Source organism: Artemia sp. Qi Xiang Cuo, chromosome 3 (assembly GCF_049724085.1).
Source record: "Artemia sp. Qi Xiang Cuo chromosome 3, ASM4972408v1, whole genome shotgun sequence".
NCBI lineage: Eukaryota > Metazoa > Arthropoda > Branchiopoda > Anostraca > Artemiidae > Artemia > Artemia sp. Qi Xiang Cuo.
This window is the reverse complement of record NC_142796.1, coordinates 10,625,721-10,648,902: the sequence shown is the minus strand read 5'-3', so window position 1 is coordinate 10,648,902 and position 23,182 is coordinate 10,625,721. Positions and strand designations below refer to the sequence as shown.

The window sequence follows — 23,182 nt, the reverse complement described above, 5'->3', positions numbered from 1 at the left end:
TGTTTTATTGATCGTTTGTTGTTGTGAGTCTTTTTTCTTTTATATATTTTTTTCTTGCTGAGGACGGCCCTTGGACATAGGGCCGAAATACTCATTCAGATTATCTCCACTGTCTTGCAAAAGGATTTCCCTATTCTTCTTCGTGCTTTTGTTGCTTTTCTGAATTTTAAACATACATGGTTGTATAAATATCCAATTAACCAATTCAGACAATTAGATTTTACTTTTGCTGTCCTCAGCACCTTGGCAGAAGTTTCTTTTTAGATCATCCTTTTAATGTTATTTTTCACTGAAGACACCAGATGAAAATACAGCTGAAATACTCGCTTGCGTTTTATTTCCATCCCTAGTTTCGCAAAAAAATCAAAATTCTGAATAACTTCTCGATTTTTGTATGATGGCAAGGTAGCACGGTTTTCGACATGTAAATTCGTCACTACAGATACCATAGCTTATACGATTTTCTATACATCAATCTTCTATTAACTTATGAATTTCTTTTTCCACATGAACTTTGATATGATGAACACACTGATTTTGGATAGAAGGGTAGACTACAGCTTATTTTTGCCAAATCTAAACTGTTTTCAGAGCAAATGGAAAATTGCCGACAATGGAAATGTGACACGGTTTTATGGTTATTTGGGTCGAAATTTTTTTGCAAATCCCAAATTCGGTTCTTCAAAATTCAATCTTGCCTTCATTCCGAAAAGTATTCGACCGTTGGCACTTAAAATGTTGGAAATGGAATCTTAAAAAACGTAAAAACGTAAAAACAAGACAGTAGTAAAATTAAAATAAACAAAGAAAGTTAAAAGAAGTTACAATAAAAGTAAACTAAACAGAAAGGGAGAGAAAATCTTTACGTCAGCAAACACAATTGTCAAGATCGAAACAGACATTCATTAAGACAGACATTTTATTTAAATGAAAGGGGTGCAGTTTTGAAAAAAATGATAGAACCCCTGACCCGTTTTAAGGAATTAAGTTTACTCGATTAGAAATATAGATTTATTTTACTAGCATCTAAATCAATATTTGTTTTATATTCACTGTGTCAAGCCCAATTTTTTAATTACGAAATGTTTAATGATTTTAAGAAAAGGATAACCACACATGGCTGAACTTTAAGGAATTTCAACAATTAAATAGACGTAAATGCGCAAGATATTAAATATAAACAAATGCACCATGGAAGACTGCTCTATTTAAATAATAATGGACCAATTTAAAAACTGAAAATAATTCACTGGTTAATACAATAACTAAATGCACAGTTTAAAAGATAAATAAATGCACTCACATAATCCACGAGAAATTCTTAGCGACAAATAGATACTTTGTAGCCGGGCCACCACAGCTCAACAGTAGAGCGGACTAATATGGGTTCAAATCATATTAGCAAAAAAAATTCTATATAAAATTGGAATCATTTCAATTCATGTACTTTTTTCCACCAATAAAATTTTCGGTACTTGTATGATATACGCCCTACCTCATCCTAATGAAATATAGAAAAGTAAAATCAAAGTATAACCCTTTAGAAACAAATTTAGGCTATATATTTGCACATTAAAAGAGTGGGGGTAAAGTATAGCCGGTCTGCATGCCTAATGTGTTAGGTACAATTATTCTGCATATAATATAGTAAAAATTGTTTTCTAACTTCACACTGTCCAAGTACTTTACCCCCCCCCCCACCTAATGTACAAATATATAGCCCAAATTATATATTTTCCATCAATTCTGTCACTCTTTGTCTCGTATAAGCTAAAATGAAAGAAACAAATTGAAAAAAAAAAACAGTTCTATAATGCGTCAATGAATGAACAACTTGAGCGATAGGGCGTTTATCATACAAATACCAAATTTTCTAAAGAAAGATATAGAAGAGAACCCCCCCCCCCTCACCCACCCATATATAATATAAATTATAGATATGTAAATCATTTCCCCCTAGTTCCTTTTCTTTTTACCATTTACTGTGTAAAGTCTATTTTATTAATTTCTGGACACAATCTTTGTGTAGTTTATATTTTAACAAATTCTTTTAGTTTTGATATTGATTATCTTTTGTGTGACGGGTTGTTTCTAAATACTCTCCAAGGTGTATTTTTTTGTTACTTGACATAGAAAGGAACTCAGCTATATTAGAGCTTATGATACACTTTTGGAAATAAATATCATCTTATATTATGTTCGCCGGTGCAATATATTTCAGCAGCTGCCAGAGTGCCCTATAAAAAGAAAAAAAATTGTCGTTTTCAGAGCAAAATTATCCCAAAGTTATCCCATTTTTGTTGTCATCCCAGATACTTCGTTTTCCTTTTTATAATATTACTTTTCTTTTTATCTTTTTTTTATTTTTGATTTCTTTTTTTCCTGTTTATGTTTCGCATGGATTTTTCGTTTTTTAGCTATTGACATTGCTTTTTTTGCCTCCTTTTAAATACTTCTTTTTGTTTTGACTCAAAAATGCGACCTGGGACCCATCATGGCTTTTACAATCTTTGTATATTTTACAATCATTGTATATACAATCGAAAAAAACAACAACAAAACAAACTCACCATTAACGACCACTTTGCGAGGCAAGTAAGAGTGTTGGTCAGGACTTTAGCACGACGAAGGACTCTCCCTATACCTTGAATGTCACAAGACTGAGAAAAAGCAATATGAGCTAATATACAATATTCAATAGACATCGCCAATTCTGAAAAATACAAAAAATAACATTTCTTTTGGTTCTTCTCAATAGAAAAATTATAACTATTGCCACTAACAAACAGTAGCATATGCTCAAGGAAAACATTATAAATAGAGCACAATGCCGTATCAAAGGGGGTAGGGGGTTTGAGCCCCACCCCTGGATACGGCCCTGACAAAGCATTAGGTCTGAAAAATGAATCTGTCTGGGATGTAATGACATATGTACAAAACATGTTTAAGTTGAGCGTAGATGCTATATTATTGACAGAATTCGTGAAATCCTCAATACAGTAAGAAGATAATGGGGATAAAACCCATAAAAAAAAAATTATAACTGGAGTATTGTATCAATAAGCAATATTCAATAGACGTTGCCAATTCTGAAAAATATAAAAATGAGATTTCTTTTGGTTTTTCAAAAGCTGAATGAGTTTTCGGGTTTACAATCTTTATCAATGGTTTTGCCACCATAATCTGTGACACCATAACTACTGAAAGGCCTATGGACTGACTCATGTCCTTACAGGCAAACTGAAAATTAATAATTCATAATCTATTATCAATCTATTATATAGATAGATTATACCACTATATAGGTCTTTGATATCTATACCATAATCTATGGCACCATAACTACTGAAAGGCCTATGAACTGATTTGAATCTATACAAGCACACTGAAAATTCATAATTCATAATATATAATCTATCTACTATATAGATATATTATACTACTACATAGATCTACTATATCTACACCACAATCTATGGCACCATAACTACTGAAAAGCTTATGAACTGACTTGAATCTTTACAAGCAAACTGAAAAGTGAAAAACCATATGACGTTTTTTTTTTATTCTTATCTATTCTGTCTTCCTTTGGCCAATTTTTGGTCTTTTCTCTTCTCTAAAGTTTTTGGTCTTTTTTTCATGATCTTACAGCTGCTCTCAATCTATGTATGTCTCAATTGCATGATGCGTATGCACGATACATTTAGCCAGATAATATAAAAGAATCATTGGAAGAGCAGTCATGATGTATCTGACAAGAATTGTGGCAGTCAGCAAAGTAACAGAGGAGATATGAATAACCAGTTTTGCCCACTCCAAACACTTAAGTAAATTTACCCAACCGTTGCGATTCATAGCACATTTGTGTATTCTAGGGCTTTCAGACAATCTGATTTTTTCAAGCCCCTACCCTTCCTTGATTGTATAATACATAATTCCTTAAAAGTTTCCCACACTTATTGTTTCAGGTTGATACTAGCCCTTGCGACGCATTACCATTTTTTATTTGCCTTTCGCCACAAATTCTTTTCCTTCATTGTGGTATACATTGTGGAAAGAATGGAATTATTCTACTCTGTAACGACTTCACCAAAAATCGTTCCGGCATTACAAGCATTTAATTTGACCTATCTTGCTACTAAATAAAAAAATAAATTATTTTTTTCAACTAAAAGTAAGCGAGCATCATTAAAACAAAAGAAACAGAAATCATTTCGTATATGAGGGGGAGGCTGCCCCTTCCTCAACCCACGCTCTTTGCGCTAAAGTCTTAAAGTTCTTTAAAAATACTCCTGATTCATATTTAACGGCCCTTGTGTTTGAGTAGTCTGTCTCAAAGAATTGTGACAAAAAGACAAACCTTAGGGTAAAGAGCGAGGACTGAGAAAAGGGAAGCGCCGTCATATACGGAATAACTTCTGTTGGTTTTAAGTTTTAAAGTTGCTCCTTACTTTCGGTTAAAAACTTGTTTTTTACATTTAATTTCTGATATTTTTCAAGTCATTTAAGGAAACCCCCCTCCCTCCCTCCGTTTAAAATTTCCCCTTAAAACTTTACTACCCACAGAAAAGTCCTCCACCCCTGCAAAAATACCCCCCTTTAAAAATATATATTTCAAAATAACAAATACTATATGTTAACAATGGGCAAAACACAATTTGCAGCCCTTTTTCTTACATTAGTAAAAAAGCCCATTTACATTAGTAAACTCCTTGTGGTAGCGCAGTGGATTGGTGGTGCGAAATTGTTAAACGTTAAACTATCGAATAACCTTTTCTCATTGCCATCAGTTGGGTCAGAGCCAAGGCCGTAGCCAGGATTTTGTTTCAGGGGCAGGGGTTACAAAACAACCTTTAAAAAAAACACATCAACAATTTTTTTATATGCATTTATGTTACGTTTTTACAAATGGGACAAAATTTCAGGAGGGAGGGGGGGTCATCCCCTAGATACAGCCTTGGTCAGAGCCTAAAGTATTCAGATAGATTTCCTAATCCTTGTTTCTTACCTCTTGACTTGTTTGCTAGACTAGGTTGGATAGATACACTGCGAAGTAAATAAGGTAGTGAGAAGACAAGACAACATGTTTTACAAGCACAACAGACCCTTGATTATTCACGGAAGTTAGTACCGTGGAAAGCGCGGATAAGTGAATCCCAAAGATAGTAGAAAGTATAACGAGATAGCCAAAAATCTACACAAAACCACTTATAACATGCATACTAAAATTAAATTATTATACTATTATAATTTGCAGGAAGGGTGCGCGAAAGCAAATGACGACTGGCCCCCAGCCCCCCCCCCCTATTACCATTCCTGGCTGAAGGGCCATGAAACAGAGAGTAGCACTACTATTTTGGACTACAGAGCCTAGTGTTTTGCTTTTATAAGCATGGCCACTTGGTTCCTGATTGGAGTATACCCTATTTCGCCTCATGGCTAGGGAATCGAGTTAAAACTTTTAGGTAGAACTTTTTTATGAGGGGAGAGGGGGTAAGAGGGTGTTATTTTTTCGTTCTCTTTACTAATTTCATTCTATGTAATCTGACTTTTTCTTTTGTCTATTTTAAGACAAGTTATGTTCATATACATAACGAACATATCAAAATATGTTATATCTTAAGATATGTTGTCTTATTTTGTTTTGACGGGGTTTCTCAATAAAATAATAAATAATAACGAACTTCACATAATTAAAGTCGAAGGAATACATAATATATTATTTTTTAGAAAATGGTGGTTTTATATTAGGGCCAGCTGTAACATATTCCTTACATTATAGTATATATATATATATATATATATATATATATATATATATATATATATATATATATATATATATATATATATATATATATATATATAATTCAGAATATATAATATTGATACTGACACTTGTTGTATTCGCAACAGTAATGTAAATTTACAATAAAAATCTTTTTTCGGTAGGACTCGAGCCCACAACCTCAATTTACTAAGCAATCACCCTTTCAACAAACTATTTGATAAAAAATATTAAAACGTATAAGACGTATTAAATAGACTAACTTTCATAGAACGTGTCATCCACTCATGCATTTTCAATTAATTGTTAACGCCATACGTTTGAGTTCACTAATACTAGTCCGATAAAAACAAACAATAATAATTTATTCGTTATTGTAAAAAACAAATACCAAACTAAATACTGACTATACCAAATTGTAACAAATAGCAGAGTAACAAAAAAAGAAAAAGAAAAGAAATGAAACACAAAAATGGAAAAAAAAATACTATAAAGACAAACAAGCAAAATTGCAAAAACAGCGGCTAAAAAGAAAGACATAAAGATTACCCTCTGATAGCTTGTAAAACGATTGGAATAGGTTCCCAGAATCTGTACAAGGCTGCCGTAAGTTTGGTATTCTAAAAAAGAGGGCTAGGGAGTTTCTAGCTAATTTTTATTGCCCCCTGGAGTTGATGTTTATGGATTGGATTTGATGCTTATTTGAGGTAGTGAAATAATGTGATATTGTGTTTAGAACGGGGGTCAGAGGCCTGATTCTGTAAGCTTAGTCAGAATCTGCACATGACAGTCATACCTTTGGTATCCTCAAAAAGAGGGCTAGGGAGTTTCTAGCTAATTCTTATTGCCCCCTGGAGTTGATGTTTATGGATTGTATTTGATGTTTATTTAAGGTAGTGAATTAATGTGATGTTGTGTTTGGGACGGGGGTCAGAGGCCTGACTCTGTAAGCTTAGTCAGAGTCGACCCAGCTCTAAATGGGTATCTCGTACCTGGGTGAATCTTGGGAAGGTAAATAGGAAGGATGTGCAAAAGAACAGGATGGCTGGCCCCCAACCCCCCATTGCACTTCCTGGCTGAAGGGCCTTGAAACAGAGATCATCCCCACCAGTTTGGACTTTAAGGGTCTAGTCCCGTATCCTTAACCTACCTTTTTACCTTTACCCTATCTAGGATGTGTCTTTGGGGATTTTTGAGGTGGGCAAATGGATTTTGCATTTTTGTTTGTTGGTTGAAATTTCATTTCCCTTCTTTTTTCCTGGCCACGGAGGAGACGGTATTGAAATTATTATTTTTTTTTTTGATATATGTGAGCTTATCATTACTGATTTATGTTATGTTTATGTTATAAAAATATATCTTATCTATTTTATTCAGGGGGGAGGGGCAACTGCCCCTCCCAGTCAACAGTTTGCCCCCCCCCCCCCGCAGCTGAAATGTAGTTTCTTTCAAAATCATGCCAAAACTAAGATAAACCTGCATAATTCAAGCATCAACAGAAACAGATCAGTATTTTAGTGCATATTTACCTTTTTAGTTCCATAAGTTACCTTCATATAGCACTATAAAGTACCTTTATGTACCACTATAAAGTACCTTTATTGTACTTTTATAGTACTAAATAGTACCTTTATGGTACCAAACAGCTTATTTTTTTAGTTTTACTGTAATTTTCACTTGATTTGGGAAAATTGGCTCCAACTTTGCCCCCTCCCCCCAGGATTTTGACGAAATTACGGCCCTGGGTATAAATATAGAATTCCCGTTACCGCAGAAACATCCTCTTGTATTTTATTCTCTTAGACTTATTAGGAGCAGCAAAGTTACATCTAGATAGATTTCTAATGAAAATTTCCTGGAATTAATCTGAAAAGTAGAATGGTTGTCCAAGGGCAAGGCAAATGCATTAAATTCTAGCGTCAGGGGTTCTGTTCCTACAGATAGTAATTTTTTTAAATGAATTTCTATTATTGTTAGCGCCAAGGCTACATTATTTGAGAAAAACCTAATTTTACATAGACCTAAATTAAATTATCTAAACTGATTTATACACCATTGAATCGATCGCAATATAAAATACATGGTTCAAATCAACCAAAAGCAATAATAATCAGAGCAAGAACGATTGATTAAGAAGGTATCCTAAACATGTGAGAGTTCAGAAAGATCTAAACTTAGCACATAGTTGAGTCGCTAGAAGAAAAAAACTGTATTTGAACCAAACAATAGATGAGAAGAACAGTCAGAGGCAGCTGAGTTACTAAGCAGCTGAGGCAGCTAAGGATGTAGTAAGGATATATAGTAAGGGAATAAGACAGTAAGTGGAAGGGCACGTCTAATCAATTACCTTTATCATCCTTAGTTTCCTTTTCACTATCACTTTTTATACCTTCTGCGAGTAGAGCCTCTCCAAGTGAAGATGGTGGATTACAAAGTGAAGTCCAATGGCTGCACATAGATTGAAGTAAAGAAAAGCTCAACCTCTTCATATCTTCTTCCACTGACCAGTCTTAGAATGGAAACAACAAATTAAAAACTTATTGAGGAGAGTTATTATAATTCCATGACAGAGGGAGTAGAGGCAAGGATTTTTTTATTCGTAAATACTAGCTGATTTCACAAAGCTGATTCTGAACCTTTGAAATATAAGTAATAATCTAGAATACAATATAATAACTAAATATAATGTTATATAATATAAATATAATATAACATAGCATAATATACTATAGCAATTTGGTATAACAATTTGAAATGTAATACAATAATTTGAACATAATTAAGATCGCGGATATTCTAGACACAGACATTTAAGCCTAGAGTTTGGAGACTTAGATCAGATTTGGATGATTTAGACTAACTTAGACTAACTTAACAGCAAGGTGGCTAATTCAATGGGCGGATTCTGACTACTTTTAATTCATTTTAAATTTTGAATGATTCAAGATTTTAGCTAAGAGTGAATGAATTAATGATACTTTATTAACGAACTAGCTTCCATAACACCAAACTGCCGACTTTGTAGTTTTCTGTCAGGTACATTACAAAAAAAATATATATAACATTTTCGGTACGTAATAAAAATTATCGGTATATCACGTCGGTACATCATGTTTATTGTCAGGTACATCAACATATAATATTATAAAACATTGTCGCTCTTCGTCAGATACATTATAAAAACATACAACGATGGTCCCGACTGGCTTGTCATTTAAAAACGCCAACAAACAAAATTTTCATTTATTTAGGATTTCAACAAACGCCGACACAAAGCTCTTTCTGTAACACTCAGTTTTTGTATTGATAGGATTTAGAAACGGAATTTTTCGTTCTTTTGATCGAGGTAAACGGGGCTTTGGTGGACATTAAGGGGCTGGGAGTAGATATCGAAAACGTGGGTTAAGACGCAGATTATTCCCGAAATTACTACTAAGAGTAACACGTCAGGCCGCCTCAGGTTGGGAGGTGGGATTCCTTGAGGAGAAGAAAGTAAGGGACTTTGCTTCGACCGCAAATAATTCTCAGGACTCTCTTCTGGATGATTTCTAGCGTATTGGACTGATCCACCGTAAGACCAAAATACTATACCGGGCAAGCATACCCAAGCAGTGGACGGATAAAAGGCACGTAAAGGCGAAGGATATGTGCTTTTGGGCACGAAAATTTAGCAAATACCTTAAGGAGAGATTAAACTGTTTAATAAAAGAACAAACGTGGGCCTCCCATTTCAAATTGCTCGTCCGTGTCACGAGCGATTTTAGGGGTCAGTGTGAAAGTCTTAGGGGTTAGTGTGACTCCCTAAGACTGTAGTTTTTGTTGTAATTATTTCATTATGTATTGGAGTTGTAAACGATGGGTTTAATTTAAGAAAACTAAGGGCCATAATATTAGATTTTTGAGAATTCACTTTTATTTTTGACTGGTCTGTTTCACTTGCACGTCTATGAGAATTTTTATTGCACTGCTCTTAATATTTTTCCTGCACCTTTCGAGCAATGAAATGCCATTCCAGGTTTAACAGAAAGCTCCCAAAAGCTATTTTTTTCTTGTTCCACTTCACGTTGGTGTAATAGCTGGAACGAGCTCTTTCATATTTTCTTCCACTGACCAGTCTTTGAATGGAAACAAGAAATTTAAAACTCATTGAGAAGAGTGATATTTCCACAAATTCTATGACAGCGGAGCAAAAGAAGGAGGGGGGGAGTAGGGAAGAGGGGAGAATTTGTTTTTAATTTGTAACTACTAGCCAGTTGTCACTTTGCAAAGCTGATTCTGATCACTTAAAATATAAGTGATAATTTATGATATAATTTAGTAATTAAATATGACAATATATAATATAAATATAATGCTACAGTATAATACAATAACTGGGGAATTATAATTGTTTGAACATAATTTAGATCGCAGAAATTCTAAAAACAGACACTTAGGCTCAGAATTTTGTGACTTAAAATAGATTTTGACGATTTTAGGCTGATTTAAACTAACTTAACAACTAATTTTGACTAATTAAATAGGCAGATTTGGACTAAATAAAATATAATTTTTTAAAGATTCAAGATTTTAACTAAGGACACACTAAAGGTTCAACAAAAAGTTACCAAATGCTAATTTTCGTTCCAAATCACATTTTCATAGTAGCTGGAACAACGAAAAGTAACTTCAAAATTATTTTTAAAATAAATGTTACTAAATATAGTCAAGGGCATATTTCGTGAAGTTAATCTGAATCATTATCATCATCGATTATGGTTTCTGAGATAGAGCTTGGCAAAACCCCGCGAAGCGGCGTTTTTTGGCTAGTTAGTTTATAATAGGCAGACAGCATGGGTTTTAGTTGAAAGCTCGACAAAAAATCACTAACCAGAATCGTAAAGCCTTACGATGGCTTCTTTCAAGTCTTCAACTACTGTTTTGACCACAATATCATTGTCAAGTTTGGTGGCATGAATCCAACATGTGGCAAGCTTCAGGCGATCCATCAATGAAAAGCCAGATTTGCATAAAATCTCCTTCAAGATCAAGAGTGGCTCATAGTTTTCAATTAAATCCTTGAAAAAAGAAGAAAAGACAGGAAAAGTTAGAAATTTTTAAATGAATTTTTAAAAAAAATTCAATTTTTTCAAAGGAATTCATTGTAACAAATTCATTAACTGAATTTGCTTAGAATTTCTTTGAATAAGAATTGCCGACAGGCAGTTCTTAATCTCTGAACATCATCAGTGATGACAATTCACTATTACTGTTAATCACACTTTATTTAACGCACCAGTTAATACGCACTCTCTACTAATAATTATTAATAATGTTATGTCAAAATGTCTCATTATCATCATCATTGCCCCCTGATCAAACCTCTTCAGCACAACTGAGGGAGAACAGGTTGTAGGAGAACATGGTACCAAATGGGAAGGTGAAATTCTCCTAGACTTAGATTATGCAAATGATTTGAATATACTAGACATGTTACTGAAACAAATATATTTTGGGAACTTTGATGTTCAGGGTACAAGAATAGGAACATTCCTAGGGTACATCCCTAGTTGTGAGGTTCTACTGCTGCATCTATGTGTCACTAAATAAGTCCCAACTTTGCAAGTATCTGTGTCTAATCTCTTGAAAATCTTCTTGATTCAAAGTACTAAAAATTGCTTACAAATTTTTAGTGCCATTTCAAGCTTGCGACACGATGATGTACTTCACGGCCATCAAAAGCAAAGCTGATTCATGAGTAATACATTCCACATAACCAGTCTGCTTATGAATTAATCAATTTTGCAGTTTTAACCAATTTTATAAAATAGGCAAGGGATAGAGAAGACACGGAAGTTTAGTTTTTGTCTACTTCAAAGCCGCTTTTGACTCCGTAGATAGGAATTCACTGTGGCTCATACTCAAAATAAGCTTTTTGTCCCAGAATTACTGCTCACTCTCTCTCTCTCGGAGAAACTTTGAACAAAGCTGTATCTAAGTCAACAGGAAGTGAAGCCACCCATTCAAAATTTGTACAGGAGTTCGGCAGGCATGCGCCACAGCTCCGGAAACTATTTAATTGCGCCATTAACTGTGTGATGACTAGGACGATTACCCGACTGAACTTCGATCTGAAATTCGGTGACAGACTTGTGAGTAACGCTGACTTTGCTGACGATTTGGCGCTACTGATAGATACCCCTGAAGAACTTGTTGCAGCGCTGACAGTCATGAGAGAAGAGACTAGCAAAGTTAGGTGCAACATCACCTGGAGTAAAAAAAAATTGTGCACACGATCAACAACCATCTCAACCATCCTCTCCTGAAGTCGAAGTTGTCATAACCAAATAGCGGTTGTGAAAGACTTCACGTACTGCGGCTACATTATGTCAGGATGATTCAGTTGACAGCGAAGTCAGTACATGAATTGTGAAGGCATCTTCAGTCCTAAGGAGACTCAATAAAATCTGAAACAACCCTGTTCTCATTCGTCTCACATAGACGAAGGTACTTAATGAATCTAAAGGCTCAGTCTTCCTATACGGCTCAAAAATTTAGCCAAGAACCGCCACCACCTTGAAGAAGCTGGATTTGGCTCAAACCAAAGGACTTTTATCAGCAACGCCAACATTCTGACCCGTACGAAGCAGAATATATTTTCCCTGCAAGGAGCGCAGCGTACGCTGAGACGGTACGGCTAGCTCCTCCAAATACCAAAAGAAACTTCGTGTCGCAATCACCTATGATTTTTGCCCCGTTGCCGATTTGTGGAGACAACCACTGTGGTCCTCCAGGAATGAGATGGTCCCGATAGTCTACATCAGTTCCTAAGCAAGACAGGAATAAGATTTGAAGATGCACTAGTGGTTGCTAAAGACTGACTGTCCTGGAGGAGGATGGTGTCTGCTCTCTCGAAGCTAATGCCAAGTCGGGAGGCGAATGAAGGCAAATCAAGATAATATTTAAAAAACAAAGCGTTTGTCAACTACTTCAAATGCTTCAATCAACCGAAGAGAGACCTTAGGAAACATTTTGCGAAGGCATGTAAGAAAACGTGAAAAGAGCAGGCAGTTCGAGCAGGCACGTCAGTTGTCGGAGGGGAGGGGTTCATTTTGGTGTTAGCATTAAAAAATCTGAAAAAACCCCTTTAGATTTTGAAAATGCCATCCACCCTCCTCCCCTGAATTTGTTGTGAGTTATGAGCCGCATTTACACATTTATATTTAAATACAATTATATAAATTGACTTAGCTAGTAATAATAAGTTAGTTATTGGTGATAAAATACCCACTACTAATAAACTAAAATAATAAATTAAATGATACCATTATTATTTAAGTTAATTTGGAAATTGAGAAAGGTCCGCTCCTCTATTAAAACATTGTTGCCACTATTCTTTTCAGATGCCTGGTGGCTCTCTACTTGATTACATACAATAATGCTTATTCAAATTTATCTGATATCTATTTGCACAAGAAATTTATCAGAAAATCAAATATAACAGAGCATTAGCATAAAAATAAAATTAATTTACAGAAAAAAAAAACATAAAAAGATAAAAAACAACATAAAAAGAACACAAGATAAATACAAGATACAAAGGACCAGTTTTTCGTCCAATGTGAGTGCCTGAGTCATCTGATAATGACACATGTTGATAAATTCAAGAAGGTAGAATTGCTGAATGATGTGTTTCTTCTTTGATTTTAACGTTACGTTTCTACTACAGAAGTGGAAAATTGAAATGCCGAGAAATTCATTAAAAAGCCTAAATCAACACTTAATTGCTCCCCACTGTAGTCTAATAACGCTATGTGGTCGCACTTTTTGGCAGGTTCTGCCAAACAAAGGAGCAGATATAACTGCTGCTCCATGCTCCCATTTTTCTAATATAAAAAATTACGACTTAAATCTTTACTCTGGTTGACCAATCACGAAACGTATGTTCAGCAGGTGAACATGGCTCAACTTACCAGGTAATTACCTATTAGCTACCATCAAGTTATTACCAAGTTACCATGGAATTCATTTTTATCACTTAAGTCGTTTATAATTTCGATTTTTTTAATGCGACAATAACGGGCTATATGGTTATAATAAGGGTAAAACAAAACTGCGTATCACTTAAGCACTATTTCACCATGTCATTTCAAAAATATTTTCAGCATGCATAAAGCTTTTAAAAAAACCCAGATTTGCATACAATCACCTTCAGTCTTCATCTATCAACTTCCCCAGATTGCCAACAAATATAAGCTACTTGATATAGCAAGTGAATCACCATCACTCTATGTATATAAAAAGAAATTGAAAGAGACAGTCCTTGCCGCCTCAATTAGCGGGGATTGAATGAATTATTGATTTAATTACAATTGGTTTTGTAAATCCTTTCCTTATCTCCGCGAGTCAATGCTTTATTTTTTTGTTTTATTTCTTCTCTTTCTTTCTTTTCCTTTGTGCTCCATGAGTTATTGAAATTTAATTTACTTGTTCATTTTCTTTATTATTAAAGGAGACGTAACGAGATGACTCTCTGTCTCCTTTGCACACATTTATGTATAGTATTTTTGGCTAATAAAGTTATAAAGTCAAGTCAGAATCAGAAGTAGCTCGTAATTTTCAATTAGTTTAAAAAAAGGATACTAAAGCCAAGATAATGATCAGCCTGGAGATGTACGTATTTATTAAAACAAATAGCACAAAAACATTATTTATAGAATACTTGCACGGTTAGAATACCCCTTGACATGTGGCGCCAGTCCACCAAAAATCAGGGGTGGGGGATATGTTAGGGGTGGGGATTATTCTACTTTTAACATCTTCACTTCATCCACCATATTTACTAATAACAGTACCTACCAAGGCCGTATCCAGGGGGAGTACCTACCAAATCCTCCCCGAAATTTTTGTCCGACTCGTAAAAACGTAACAAAAATGAACATAAACAAGTCTTTTTTTGTACCCCCCGAAAAGAAAATCCTTTTGTAAACACCCACCCCCCGGAAAAAAAAATCCTGGATACGGCCATGGTACCTACTACGCGGATAAAAAAAATGGTAACTATTGGTTAAATCCCCTTTTAACACTTTACCCAAACGCTTCCTCGATGAACATTACGAGCTATTCAGAAGTCAAATGGAATACCAATATTTTTCCATCATTTTGAGCTTTTAAAGCCTAAAGTTTTTTTTTTAACGAATATTGTTTATAGTTTAATTTTAGATCTTATCGATAATTTTAAAGTTTTATCTTTACTCTTTTACCACGTTTCTTCTATATTTAGCACTGAAGACGCCTGGTTTTATAAAGGCGAAATATCCGTCGTTTAGTTCATCTTTTCATTTCCTTCTACTGGTGGTAGACCAATTCAACACCAAATTCTTTTTTTTTTTTTTTTTTTTTTATGGGTGGCCAGTTTGGCTTTTATATATACGTAAATTTCACAATTATGCAAAATGATAATATAATTATGCATAAAAAATGCAATATTAAATGTAAATATATTGTTGAAAAAACTTTACCCTGAAATTGAGTCAAACATAATAGTTCTTATTCGCAAGCATCCTTCACAAATCACAAAACAGTGTGATCAGAGACAACGTCTTCAATCACACTATTAATTAACGAAAGTTTATGATCCCCGTCTTACCCACAAATTAAGTCAAACAAAGAAGCTCTTGTTCTTATCCCTCCTTCTTCCGAGAGACACTCTTTAGTAACACAACTAAAAACCAAAGCTAACCATATGGGTTTTACCCAGAACTTGAGTTAAACAAAACAGCTCTTATTTTCAAGCCTCTTTTCCCGGGACAACATTTTGACAACACTGTTAAAAACAAAAGCTTACCCAACAGGTCTTGCCCAGAATTTGAATCAAACATAACAGCCCTTATTTTCAGCCTCCTTCCTCCAAGACAACAGCTTTAATAATAATAACAATTAGCGAAAGCTTACCATATAAGTTTTACCAAGAATGTGAGTCAAACAAAACAGCTCTCGTATCCTTGACATCAAAACTTGACCAGAATCTAGAGCTTCTTCTATTTGATGAAAGAAAGCAATATATTTTTTCGTCATTGGGGTTGCTTCTTTTGAGATAACAAGTTCAAGGTCATTTGCAAGCAATCGTTCTTCATTTTTGATGTCGCTACTATTCGAAACACTTAGCTCTTGAGACAAAGTGGTCACAGCCTCTTCAATCTCAACTGATTTGTCAAGGACAGAAATCGCTGTCACGATCATTTCTAAATTCTGAAAGAAATAAAAAACTAAAGATATAAAAATATACTAAAGATACCTCTAAAAGGGAAAGATACCTCCCTTTCTGGTTCAAAACAAAAAAAGGTATTTTTAGGTATTTATATTCTTTTTTCAAAGAAGATCTTTCGGAAAGATCTCTGGGGGATTATTACCCCTCCCATGCAGCAGGTGAATCCAGGGATATAATCTTTCTGTGCTTTCAGAGCAACCTGGAGCCACCTAAGCTGAACATAGATAAACATGCGTAATTCTAAAAATATTCACCAGCAATTCAATGTTTCTATCATTTCTTCTTTTTCTTTCTTAATTATCATGGTTCTGCAGATTTCGATCTTATCGAATCATCGCATATTCTTCGATTTCATCGCCATCTTATCGAATCGTCGCATATTCTTCGATTTCATCGCCATCTTATCGAATCGCATATTCTTCGATTTCATCGCCATCTTATCGAATCGTCGCATATTCTTCGATTTCATCGCCATCTTATCGAATCGTCGCATATTCTTCGATTTCATCGCCATCTTATCGAATCGTCGCATGTTCTTCGATTTCATCGCCATCTTATCAAATAAGTTTTTTCTTATTTGGATCCATATGGCGCAATGTATTCGCAAGTTCAACTCCCAAGTTGCGCAAAACACGATTTTGGCTATAACTCAATAGCTTTTTTTTATTGAGCTATGAACTTTTCAATTTGGGAAAAAATTTGTACTACATTTTTACTTCTACTATTTATCTATTTTACTTGAGAGCTTATTACCTTAGGTTAGGTCTTGTCTAATCTTGTCCGATGTCTTAAATATTGTCTAAAATTTAATCTAAGTCTCAAAGTTAATTCTTGTCCAAGTTAAATTCGTTAAGTATTGTGTGTCATTTGTATTTTTCGTTAAAAAAAAAAAAAAAAAAAAAAAAAAAAAAAAAAAAAAAAAAATAGTTCCAATATTTCTTATTACTGTTTCAGGAAGGTTTGATCAGCCTCTGATCGTCCGAAAAAAAGAAGAAAATATTTCAAAGATAGTTAACAGAAAAAAAAGCTAAAACAGAAAACATACAAAGAATTGTTTTTACCGAAAGCTTTATTATTGGTTACCTATTCTAATTTTTTGAATCAATTCAACATCATAGCAAGGACTCAGTAAAGAGCGATGTGTCTTCTGTGTACTATTTTTTCTCACAACGGGTCATCATTTAGAATGGATGGTCGTGGAAAATCGAGGAAGGGCTTATTCGATCATAAATTCTGAGTCCTAGTACCCTCTTTAAGGACACAAGGCCATCAAAAGACAACACGAAACCCCTTCAACACCAAATGTGGCTTGGGTTTCCCATGCTCAAAATTTCGCATCAAATCTAAATCTCAAAGTAGCCGATTTAATTAGAATGTTCGGAAGCTTCAAAACTTGCAAAAATTATACGAGAATTCCTATCTCTGTGATAGAAGGATAAAAAATTCAGCACTTGGGCCAGATCCCACTTCAATATCCTTCCTTCTCCACCTCAACTTCGCACATATAGAAACGTTGTGCCACTTTCGACCTATGATCAATCAGGAACTACGCAGATGGTAATCCTCAATAATTAAAAGTCAATCAATAGAAACCCTTACGATATAAGCAATGAATATTCGAAATCAGCATTTACTGTGTATATGTTTCATAAATAGTGTTTGATATTAACCCAATTTGATGTGTAAGCATTTCTGAGCCTTTTGAGAACAAAGCTGAGGCTATTATTGCATAATAAAAGTCGAGACTCAAAAGACATTCAATTCATTTTTCAAAAATGATGGACACGTTATACCACAGTCATACGAAAAGCTTAATTTTTATGCATAAAGGGTTCGAATTGGGGCACTTGGATCGTTGCCTTATATAAATTTGCACTCTTCACCTCCGACTTTGCATATGTGTAAATATTGTACCTTTTCCCACTTATGACCGTTTAATGATTATTTAGAGACCGGTCTAAAAGATTAAGCCTCAGTAGTTAAAAGCCATTGAGATTACGGCCTGTCTCTTCTAACTCAAAATACACTAAGTGCAGATTAATAATTCGTAGACGATGCTTCTTTTCCATTTATGGTTAAAAAGAAAAGAAAATATATAATACCAGATACATTTTTTAAAATTAAAATGGGGGGGGGGGGACAAATGATTGATAAAATATACATACTAGTACAAGGCCGTACCCAGAATTTTTTCGGAGGGGGTTTCACTAAAAAAAAAAATCGGGGTGGGGGGGATTACACAAAAAAAACTCAAAAAATGCATACAAAATTTGTTTATAACCATTTTTGTTACGTTTTTACGAGTCAGACAAACATTACTGTGCACAAGCATAGATTGCACTGATTGAGTTCTATTTCTACTATATTTGGTGTTTAAGGGTTTCGGAGCTGTTGATTGAAAATTTGATGCTAACAATGCAATACATAGGTCCAAAACCATAACAAATACAGTATATATCTCCAAAACGTTGAGTATGTATTCACACAAAGTTTGTATTCAAGGATTTATATTCTGTTGATAACAAATCTGAACCTAATAATACCATACCGAAATCCAAAACTAATCCGTTAAAGCTTATGTCCCTGGGCAAGTGTCCCTGTGATTTTGTATGTTATTTTTCTGCTGTCCTACGGTTTTAGTACGTCAAAGAAAGATGAAAATGTAACTACCACTCCATAGCTGAGATTCAGTTCTATCCATCTACTGAATTATATTTTAGATATTTGGTATACAGTGATTTTTACATTAAAAAAACATTAAAAATTGGTTAACAATCGTTGGAAAGACAAAATATTTCTTATTTTTGTAAGCAAGTTTAGAACCTGCTCTAAGAAAATTCCTAAGTGATACAAGAATTCTGACTCGGTGAATGAACAGATTTGAGACTAATTAATCCAGTGATACAAGTATATTGTCCTTTTGGTACAAGTTACAGCTGCGGACTTGTCGCAAAGCTGCTTGTTTTAGAGGGAGCATATACCTTAAGGAAAAGAAATTACAGAACGGGAGGTTAGATTTAGCCGCTGCGCTGTCGCAAGGTAAAAAAATGTACTCAAATTGGTAGACCCTGTAGTAACTTTCTGGGGTTTGGTATTGCTAATAGTTTATCTGAAGCTAATATTGCGATATTGAGAAGAGGAGAAAGTCATTACCAACGCTCTGTGGTAACTTCTGATTAACTCCTTCCAAATGGCAGGAAAATCCGTTAAATTTGGTAACTGAGATTGGTAACTTCTGCGGTAGATGACTGCGGAAGTGACAAAGGCGCTGAGCACTGAGATTTGACTAGAGAAGTACTTAAATTTAGAGAGGTATCTAAAGGTAAGTACTTTTAGCTCCTCTAAATTTAGATAAGATACCTCTTATATCTGATATCTCTATGACCTCTGGTATCTGATATCTGATGACCTTTGATATCTTATTTGAATATCAGAGGTATCTGAATAAGATACCTCTAAATTTAGGGGTATCTAAATTTAAAGAGGTATCTAAAGGTAAGTACCTTTGCCTATCTGACTTCTATCCCATTACCAGGCTACAAAGTTTCGTAGTTTTGACAATCCCCACATTTTTCATGTTTTTGACAATACCCATTTTTTTGAAGCCAGCTAGTTCCTCGATTAAGAAGTGCCAGCGGTCTAATCTACACCAAGATCCGTTGCTATGTGCGGTTAAGATCCGTTCTACTTACGAAAGGTCAGAGGATTTTTTTGACGAGATCTTACGTTTCACATCAAAGAGTCTTTGGACAGAGGATCTACGAAGAAAAAAAGGGAGCAACAATTTTAAATAACTTAAATTGCGAAAAAAAAGAAAGATTCTATTGTTCTATAGAAAAATTCTATTGCTTTTAGTTTTGACTTTTGAAAATTCTTAGCCTTTCCTTCTCATGATTACAAATTATAGCTCAGTCAAACCTGAATGAATACTATTCTATCCAAAATAGGGTTACATGAAAAGTACTTATCACTAGATAGACTCCTCAACTATCAAACTCATTTTATAGTTGAGCTAACAACTAACAGAACAAAACTCAACTAACAAAAACTCATTTTATAAATTTCGACTACTAATGAACCTTGGTTTACTCTTTACTTGGTCGAAGACTACCACAACCAAAATACTCTTTTTGGAGAACCAGATTCAGCCTTCTGCAAATGCAATTTGTTTTCGTTACTCTTTATTTCCTCCCCCAATTCAATTCACAAGAATATTCAATTCACAAGAAATTCAATTCACAAGAATATATTCAGAAGATAAATTCAATTCACAAGAATATTAAGCTTATTTTTCAAATGATCAATTCGGTTTGGGAAAGGTTTAGATTAATTGTCAACAAGTAGTCTCCGTTCTTAAACAGAGCCATTATGAATCGCTCTTTACGAAGAGGAGCCGTTGATGCAACATAAAAATCACCTTAGGGGGGGGAGGCTCAGTAGTGTTAAGATGGATACATAAAAATAATTTTTAACTTTTTCATAAAATACAAAAGGCATCTCTGTTTCTTCTTGTTCGACCAAAAAATAATGAAAAACCCTTTAATGTAAACACATGTGAACAGGATAATTGAAGATGAACAGAAAACTAGGCAGTTTAACATGTGTATAGAATATGAACAGGAAGTTAAGAAAATAACTGGCAGATTCAAGGAAATTAATTTACAGATTATCCAAAATTAGATATTACAGCAGTAATCTATCAAAATACTGATAGTTAGGCAGACAGTTTTGAAAAAAAAGTTAAATTGAGATCTAGCTTCACCATTTTTCCATTTTAAGAGACTAATTCACCAGCAGTGATTCTTAAACAATCTATCTTTTTTTTCTCAAGGCAATGATAGCACTAACCTATTCCACCGAAGAAAGAATGTTTTCACATACACTTAAAATCTATTGCTTCTAATATAGTATTGAACCGTTTAGGTACAATACTGAACGGCAAATATACCCTTTTAGATTTTATTCAAAAATGTATTCTTAAGCCTATATAGGCTACCCAAGACGATGAAAAAACAAAAACAAAAACAAGGTCAGCGTTCCTTTGTTAATCGAGTTAACTTAGGTTAATTGAAGAGACACAGTATAAATATATACGAACAGTAGCGAAAAGTCCAATTTTTTTCATTGGAGATTTTGAAACACACCTAAAACCACACAAGCTAAGCTACTCTTCATGAGCTCGCCTTCATGCACGCGCAATACCAAATTTTTTTCGCATCACGACGAGAAACTATCGCTCTGCCGGTCTGGGAACTTCCCAAACAGCGCGCTATGAATGTTTGGAGAAACTTTTCGCTACTGGTGGTATATATATACTGTGTTAAAGAGACTAATTTAAGGAACGTTAAAGATACGTTAATTTAAAGTAATTTAAAGAACTTGTTGGCTTGAAATGTTCCTGATGATATTATCATGGAATTGTTTAAGAGTAAAATTGTCTTTTTATTCCTAAAAATCCGAAAGTAGTTACGTTAATACGTGCGTCTCTTTAATTTAAAGGCTTAGTACATTTCTTGTTACTATTTCTGTTTCTTGTGTTTTCTTTTTACATTATGCTTTTGGCGTGCCTCAGCATTGTTTTAAAATAAAACAAATAAACTAACAAATGAATAAATAAGTGACTTAAAGACCTTGTTTTTATGAATAGCAAAATTGCATTCCACTTTCAAAGCGCCTCTTAAAACTTCCTCATTCAGTAAAGAATCAATTAACTCTTGGACATGATCCTCGCAATTTTCTGGCATCATGCCAACAGGGGCTGCATTTCTCAAAATTTCACACTCTTTACGGGTTGGAGGCCCTTCTTTAAAAATTAGGCCGTACACCTCTTTGAGGCTGATAGAATCTCCGTCTTTTCGAGCATGAAGCCAAGTCTTCCAAAGTTCATTCTCTAAATCTCCAACAACTCCAGTCTTATTTTTAAACCTGAGGCCAATTGTAAGCAGAGAAAACGCTTCTGCTGCTTCTTTATTTTGAGTCTGAGCAGCAAAAAAAACAGCAGCTGCCTTGAAATTAAGGTTCCACATATGTATTTGGCTTTCACTTCGCTTCCAATAAGCAATTCTCTTTTCAACTGTAGCGCAAGAAAAATTAGAATACCCTTCGTATATCTGACTGAAATAAACTCGTTCAGCAGACTGTCCAGTGATTTTTGCAATCTCCACTGCCCCTTCATAGTGTTTAACGGCAATTAAAGAGTCAACAAGGTGGGCTGTCTCCTTTATGTAGCCTTCAGAATCTGTTTCAACAAGCGCTGATAAGTTGAAACTAATATTTCCGTTTTCAGAAACTATTTTCAGAATGCGATGAACTTTTGAATAATCAGAGCCTAAAAATAAAATAAAAACTTAAACTCTGATGAAGCCTTCAAATAAATGACTAAAAAACCTTAAATTAAACTCAAGCTTTAAGCAAAGCTTAAATTGATAAACTATGATAAAAGTTTAAAGATATGCAAGATTATATTTATTAAATGCTTAATTGAAGTTATATGACAGTTTGAATAAAAGCTTAAATTAATAAACTATGATGAAAGTTTAAAGAAATATATCTCAAAATAAATGATAGCTTTAACTAAGGACTAAATTTAATGATTATAAAAGCTGAAATTCCCTGAAATGCGAATTCTAAATGGAAACTTCTAATACGAGACTTACTAAACAATAAATAGCGTCGACCTTCAAACCTACTCTTAGGCATCAAAGACGCGATAAACAATATTAGACAGACGATCCGAAAACCGGAAACAACTACCAAAAACAGACAGAAGGACAGACAAAGAGGGAGGGAGTTAGGGGGAGAGAGAAAGAGAAATAGGGAGAGTAAGGGTAAGAGAGGTGAGGGGGAGGGAGGAAGAGAGAGGGAAAGAGAGAAAGATAGAGAGAGAGAGAGAGAGAGAGAGGGAGGGACGGAAAGAGAGAAGGAGGGGAAGAGAAAGTTTTGTGGTAATTGAAAAATGAACCAAACAACCCAAGCAGAGACAAAAGAAGAATTCGTTCTCCAGATTGTGGCAGGATTAGGTCATAACATGAAACTTTATAAAATCCTTGGGAGACGCTGTTAGTATCCAACTTCTTGATACTACGATGATTTTGCCGTAATAGCTTATTTAAAAATAGCTCCTCTCAGGCCATGAGCCAACAACA

The 23,182-nt window shown here is 34.4% G+C and overlaps 1 protein-coding gene across 2 annotated transcripts in view; it reads right to left on the bottom strand.

Moving 5' to 3' along the window:
- LOC148953752 (spatacsin) overlaps positions 1-23,182 on the bottom strand; it is a 121,859-nt gene that overhangs the window by 35,767 nt on the left and 62,910 nt on the right. For both annotated transcript variants that reach the window (XM_089108467.1, XM_089108468.1), the window contains 5 exons: positions 21,668-22,365; positions 15,722-16,018; positions 10,659-10,845; positions 8,136-8,297; positions 2,571-2,713 (listed from right to left, as the gene is read on the bottom strand). In XM_089108467.1, coding sequence (XP_088964593.1) covers positions 2,571-2,713; positions 8,136-8,297; positions 10,659-10,845; positions 15,722-16,018; positions 21,668-22,365 — 1,487 coding nt within the window. The remainder of the gene's footprint in view (positions 1-2,570; positions 2,714-8,135; positions 8,298-10,658; positions 10,846-15,721; positions 16,019-21,667; positions 22,366-23,182) is intronic.